The sequence below is a fragment of the Herpailurus yagouaroundi genome, unplaced genomic scaffold, assembly GCF_014898765.1.
Source record: "Herpailurus yagouaroundi ecotype Mexico unplaced genomic scaffold, PumYag 182, whole genome shotgun sequence".
Taxonomy (NCBI): Eukaryota; Metazoa; Chordata; class Mammalia; order Carnivora; family Felidae; genus Herpailurus; species Herpailurus yagouaroundi.
The window spans coordinates 21,235,263-21,242,434 of NW_024412413.1; the positions used below are offsets into that span (position 1 = coordinate 21,235,263).

Here is a 7,172-nt window from a genome sequence, read left to right on the forward strand (position 1 = left end):
AGAAAGCAGGAAAAGACCTCTCTGACCTCAGCCGTAGCAATCTCTTACTCGACACATCTCCAAAGGCAAGGGAATTAAAAGCAAAAGTGAATTACTGGGACCTTATGAAGATAAAAAGCTTCTGCACAGCAAAGGAAACAACCAACAAAACTAAAAGGCAACCAACGGAATGGGAAAAGATATTTGCAAATGACATATCGGACAAAGGGCTAGTATCCAAAATCTATAAAGAGCTCACCAAACTCCACACCCGAAAAGCAAATAACCCAGTGAAGAAATGGGCAGAAAACATGAATAGACATTTCTCTAAAGAAGACATCCGGATGGCCAACAGGCACATGAAAAGATGTTCAGCGTCGCTCCTCATCAGGGAAATACAAATCAAAACCACACTCAGATATCACCTCACGCCAGTCAGAGTGGCCAAAATGAACAAATCAGGAGACTATAGATGCTGGAGAGGATGTGGAGAAACGGGAACCCTCTTGCACTGTTGGTGGGAATGCAAATTGGTGCAGCCGCTCTGGAAAGCAGTGTGGAGGTTCCTCAGAAAATTAAAAATAGACCTACCCTATGACCCAGCAATAGCACTGCTAGGAATTTATCCAAGGGACACAGGAGTACTGATGCATAGGGGCACTTGTACCCCAATGTTCATAGCAGCACTCTCAACAATAGCCAAATTATGGAAAGAGCCTAAATGTCCATCAACTGATGAATGGATAAAGAAATTGTGGTTTATATACACTATGGAATACTACGTGGCAATGAGAAAAAATGAAATATGGCCTTTTGTAGCAACGTGGATGGAACTGGAGAGTGTGATGCTAAGTGAAATAAGCCATACAGAGAAAGACAGATACCATATGGTTTCACTCTTATGTGGATCCTGAGAAACTCAACAGGAACCCATGGGGGAGGGGAAGGAAAAAAAAAAAAAAAAGAGGTTAGAGTGGGAGAGAGCCAAAGCATAAGAGACTGTTGAGAACTGAGAGCAAACTGAGGGTTGATGGGGGGTGGGAGGGAGGAGAGGGTGGGTGATGGGTATTGAGGAGGGCACCTTTTGGGATGAGCACTGGGTGTTGTATGGAAACCAATTTGACAATAAATTTCATATATAAATAAAAAAAATAAAATAAAATATTGAATAGTATAAAAAAAAAATTCACAAACTGAATGCAGAAAAATAACATTAGCAGCACCCCACAGGCTTCCTTGTGCCCCCTTCTCGGTACTTCCCACCACCTTACCCTCTGAGTAAACACTAGTCTGACCTCTGGCAGTGTAGTTTTGACTGTTTTTTGTACTTTATATAGAATCATTAGGTAGATCTTCTTCTGTGTCTGGCTTCACTGGCTCAACATCTGTTTGTGAGATTCATCTATATTGTTGTATGTAGTTGGTGCAGAAGAATTAACATAGTAGGCCTGAACTTCCATCTTTGAAAAGGCCTGCTTGCAAGGTTGGCCATTGGCCGGTGTCCAGAAACTCAGATTTTACGAGGGTTCCCACCATTTATTGATGACAGTGGCTCACTAAACTAAACAAAGACTATGTTTTATGCTAAGCATCTGCTTTTCTTCTGGGAGTCTGGAATTTGAGTACATGACAGGCAGATGGAGCTACAACACTTCACATGTACTGTCACAACTCATTACCAGGGAAAATAAGTACATTGAGGAGATGACTCTGGAAGCTTGAATCTCGTTTCCTCCAGACATTGCCCTATAAGCCTTCTCCCTTTGCTGTTTTTGCTTTATACCCTTTTGCCATAAAAACCATAGCCACGAGTACAACTATATGCTGAGGCCTGTGAGGACTCCTAGTGAATCAATGAATCCGAAGGTGGTCTTTGGAACCCCTACTCAACATAAGTTGTGATGTGTTTTGACTGTTGCTTGGTATTTGCTATTTTATAATCAAATGCAAAAAATTACTTTCCTAAATCACATTATCTTTCTCACATAATGCAAAATACACTTAGATTATTTTAAGTCAGAATTTACAGAAGAGGGCACTCTTTCTTTTTTTTTCTTTTTTCTTTTTTTTCTTTTTTATGTTTTTATTTTTGATACAGAGAGAAAGCACAAGCTGGGGAGGGACAGAAAGAGAGGAAGACAGGAACCAAAGCAGGCACTGCGCTGATAGCAGATATCTTGATGTGGAGCTTGAACTCAAGAGCTGTGAGATCATGACCTGAGCAGAAGTTGGATGCTTAGCTGACTGAGCCACCCAGGTGCCCTGAGGGCACTCTTAAATCAGGAACCCTGTCCAAGAAATGAATAGGAAAGCAGACCACACCCATGTTAACTATCTCAAAATACCAGAAGATATGAATCAAAGTATTCTGTTGATGAAAATAGGTCCCTAAAAATATCAACCATAAAGCTGAAGAAAACAAATACCACATTTCATATGAAATTATATATCCTGATATAAGCATTTGGGAATATTTAAAAACATGCTAGATCATATATATGAGAACTAAAAACAGAAATGACCAAAAGCTGGATTATCTTAGGCATTATCATCATCCTATTTTTCCTCAATATTATTCATTGTTTCCCTTTTTGCCAGTTGTAACCTCAACCCTGCCACCCAAGATATGAAGAAACTATCAAGCCAAAAATTGAAATTTAGGGACACAAACTTTCAGAGGCTTACCCAATCACTTCATAGGGAATTTTAGATCTGATTAATTTTATAAATTTCCCTAACTCCAAAATTCCTTTCCCTAGGCACTCTCCCCTATAAGCCAAAAGCTTTCCTGCTTAACTCCAGCTTCTGTTTCCTTCATTGCTCTAACTCACTTTCAGTACTTAATTCCCAATCTTGCCTGCCTATCCATTTCTGACACTCCCTATTAAACAGTAACCAACTAATCCCAGTATTTTTCCATCATACTCCATTAAACACCAGTTCTATGGTAAACAAAATGACTTGTCATTACTCGGTAACTCAAATTTTCTCTCAATTTAATAAATATTTTTGTTTCTGGCACTGCATTAAGTGCTGGGGATATAATAAAGAATAAGATATAATAACCAGCCTTCTGGGAAAGGCAGACAATACCTATGACAACTACAGTGATAGAGGTATACAGAGAGATAATTGTATAATAATGTTTGAACACATTACCTTTTTGCTCAAATGTTTACCACATCTTGGAAGTACAAATACCTAAGTACACCTGAAACTAATATATCACACTGTGTGTTAACTATACTAGAATTAAAATAAAAAACAAACACAACAACAAAAAGCAAACACCTAAATCAGACAGCCATTTAAAGTCTACCTGTTCTAGTCTCAATTTATCTCTCTTCCATTACTCCCCTACTGATTTACAGTATCTCTCAGTCAAACTGGATTATTCATTCTCTGCTGATTGACTCTAAATTGGTTCCCAATTATCTCCTCATTCTGCTGCTCAGGCCTTTGTGTAATTCCCTATTTTTGAGTGTGGGCAGGACCTTGCTGGTCCTGACTTGCAAAGGTAATAGGACGTCATTTTCTTGATTACAATATAAGATGCTGTAACTTCCATCTTTCTAGCAGACTCTCTCTCCCACTTTGATGAAACAAGTTGCCATGTTGGAAGACCCATGAAGCAAAGAGAGCTGACACAGCTAGAAACTGAGGCCCCTGGTCAAACAACCTAAAAGGAACTGAATCCTGACAACCATGTAAGTAAGCTTAGAAGCAGATCTGTCCTTCCCCCCATTTGAGCCTTCAGATGAGGCCCCAGCCTTTGACTGCAGCACTGTGAGAAACTCTGAACAGAGAATCCATGCCATGGCTTGGCTGACCCACAGAAACTATGAAAACCATCTAGTTTGTGGTGATTTGTTATGTAGCAATAAATAAGAAATACACACCCCAGACACATCACATTCATTTTTAATTTGTTCATGTCAACTTTCCAGCCCCAAATTTGAATTAGCCCAAAATCCTACATAGCTTTCAATGTTCTAGTCATTTACTATCTCCCAATGAGGCCTTCAATAATCCATCCTTCCAACTCACATACTCCTTACTTTGAACCCACAACTTTCTTTATTGAACTCTGTGACATATTTTTCCTTGTTTTAGCAACATTTAAATGTAATATATTTATTTAATTCCAAGAAAACAATAAACTGAACAAATTGAATAAAACACAAAATACTCCTACCTGATTGAGATTAAGATTGTTTTCAATACTCAGGGGAATCAAATGAGGCAATACTTTTCCAGCAAGCTGCTCTTTGGTGATTCCCAACTTCTTATGTGTAAAGGTACATTTATAAATACCTGATAGAAAACAATGAGACAAATTTTATAATGCAATACCACAAATTCATAGATACTAGGAAAATATTGTATCTATATGAAATCTCTTGATAATCAGTTTAATTACAAATTTTTTCTTATCAGTGCCTAGAATGAGGATGCTCTTAAATATGGATAAGAATGATTTCAGCTTTATCATCAGTTTAAACCATGACATATTTAACCTGTACTTGCTTGGCTTAAGAGCACATTTAATATTAGTATAATATTAAAAGCCTTACTATACAGTACAACAGTAAGGTTACAGAAGGATCCTCTCTCCTGAAAACACCTAAATATGTATTTGAGACTTCTCACCCAAACTCGAGACATCTATTTCACAAGTATGTGAGTATAGGTTACACCTTTATTCACTTCTTTAACCAGATTTAACATGTTTAAAACTTTAATAATTTAATTCAACTCCACACAATCCTTTCCTAGTGTCTCACCTATTTACTTCCAGAGCCTGCGTATTACAACTATTCCACAAAGCCTTCAGTTGGTAAACTGAGCACATTTGTTTCTCATTCTCTGAATGCTTGTGTTATAAGTGTTTTGTATATAATCCATAGCTTTAGAACACACCATATGTTATTATTTTCACGTTAATGTAAATTTCACTTATATACTCAAAGAGTAACTTTACTGAGCACCTATTAAATGCTTATTTGCTAGGAACTATGCTCATTACTTCTCCCTGCCCATTTTCTCACTGAATTCTCATAAAACTCCTCTAATGATGTATTTTTACCCTCATCTGACAGATGAAATTTTTCTAAGTCATTCCAGGAACTGACACAGCCAGGACAGAAGCTAGGACTCTTTCCACTATGCTAAACTCTTTTTCAGGAAGACTAATTTATTTGAGCCCAAAAGTCTCATACCATATACCATGTCTACAAAGGTCTACAATAAATTACTTGCTGACCATTCCTACAAATATTTACTGAGGGCTTTCTATAGACCAGGCACCTTAGTACTTTAGTAAGTGTTAAAAATACACGGCTGAGTAATTTCATTTTTCTTTAAAATTAATAAACTTTAACTTCAGTAAAAACTAAACCTGCTAATGTTTTTGTGATACTACAAGTATATCTGTTTCCATTAGTATAGCAGACCCCAGCATTTCCAGATTGGACTATCAAAACTGTAACTATTTACAAACAATTTCAGTTTCTTGACAGAGTAATTTGTAATTATGCTAATAGAACAGAATGTGCTGTAAAGCTAATATGCTTCATCAACACATCACTTAGCAGTGAAACATACTGGTTAAGATTTAAACATATATAAATTAAAAACCAGCTCTACCACTTTTCAGTTGTGTTATCTTGAATAACTTACTTCAACCCTGAGCCTCAATTTCCGTACTGTAAAACAGAAATAACAGTAGCTATCTCATTGGAATTTGGAGAGGACAAGAGATAACACAAAGAAAATACTCAACACAGTGCCTCTTACAAATTGGGTACCAAATAACTATCAAATTTTACTATTAAGACTGGTATCAGCATGTCATGTAGCTTTGTTTGCCTCTCTTATTTGGCATCATTTTATAGGGAAAACTACATGCTATCATGGTATTTGTGAAGCTAGGATTCCCAAATGTCTAATTTGCTAAAATTAACACAAAGAAAGTTATGTCATGGTATTTATCCCATCATTCTTCAATTACTGAATGCTATATACTTGAAAAAAGGATACAAAGGTTTTATAGTTTGGAAAATTCATTTGCGTGACTATAAAACAATAAAGTAGCATCAAATAACATTAAGTTTTCAGCTACCTAAAATTCCCATGAGGACTGCGGGTTCCTTGGATGGAATCTGTTGTAAGAAGGGCAGGATATCATCAAGAACAAACCACTTATCCAAGTATTCCAAAATCTTTCCTAAGCACACTAATGAATTTACACGAACCTATTAAGAGAGGTAAATTGCATTAGTCACTTAAAGTCTTGCAATCTAGAACAAAATGTTTAAGTATAAATTTAATCTTCATGTAGATATGTTAAAATCTCAAGAATAAAAGTAGGACGAGGTTTAAAAGCTCTCATCCTTTATTAACATAGGAAATCCATGTATTTACTAACTCCCCTAGACTTGTTTCAGGAAGAATTTATGATTGCTTTACCAGGACACTAGTTAGGTAGAGGTAAGGAATGACTTCAATTTTGTATCCTTTTAAATGAAGTGATTAGGATTTGAGAAGCTTTACTATATATGTGTTTATTAACAATATTTTTGGGGGGACATCTGAATTATAAAAAGGACTACATTCTCCTACCAAGTGATCAAGTTTACTAGGCTTCCAGTACTTTTCTCTAACTCAGGTTTAATTCATTCTTAAATATTTCAACATGTGAAAATTATCTATACTTTACCCTACCTGAAGTTTTCTATTTCTAAATATATCTTTAATACAGACATTAAAACCTAATACTTAGGAACTCTTTCACCAAAATTCTATCTATATTTGCTTGACTATTTTGATAAATGTTTCACACCCTATTTTTTTGGCTTGAATTTATTAAGATAATTACTTCAAGGAGAAAAAAAGAGACAAACCAAAAAAAAAACAAAAACAAAAACAAAAACTGGTGGTTGCCAGAAGAGAGATGGGTAGAGAATTGAGTGAAATAAAGAGGATTAAGAATATACTTATTTGATGTAATGTACAGAATTGTTGAATCATTATATTGTACACCTGAAACTAATATAACACTGGATATTAATTACATTTCAATTTTTTAAAAAAGAATAAAATCAATAAAATCCCAGTTAAAAAAACTAAGAAAAACAAAATAATTTAGTTGGTTAAAAAAACACCATATTTCTACAAGAAAGATAGAAAAAAAT

The 7,172-nt window shown here is 35.6% G+C and overlaps 1 protein-coding gene across 6 annotated transcripts in view; it reads right to left on the minus strand.

The window, feature by feature from the left end:
- Positions 1 to 7,172, minus strand: part of SCYL2 (SCY1 like pseudokinase 2) — a 72,593-nt gene that overhangs the window by 10,061 nt on the left and 55,360 nt on the right. For all 6 annotated transcript variants that reach the window (XM_040491116.1, XM_040491117.1, XM_040491115.1 and 3 more), the window contains 2 exons: positions 6,101 to 6,233; positions 4,175 to 4,293 (listed from right to left, as the gene is read on the minus strand). In XM_040491116.1, coding sequence (XP_040347050.1) covers positions 4,175 to 4,293; positions 6,101 to 6,233 — 252 coding nt within the window. The remainder of the gene's footprint in view (positions 1 to 4,174; positions 4,294 to 6,100; positions 6,234 to 7,172) is intronic.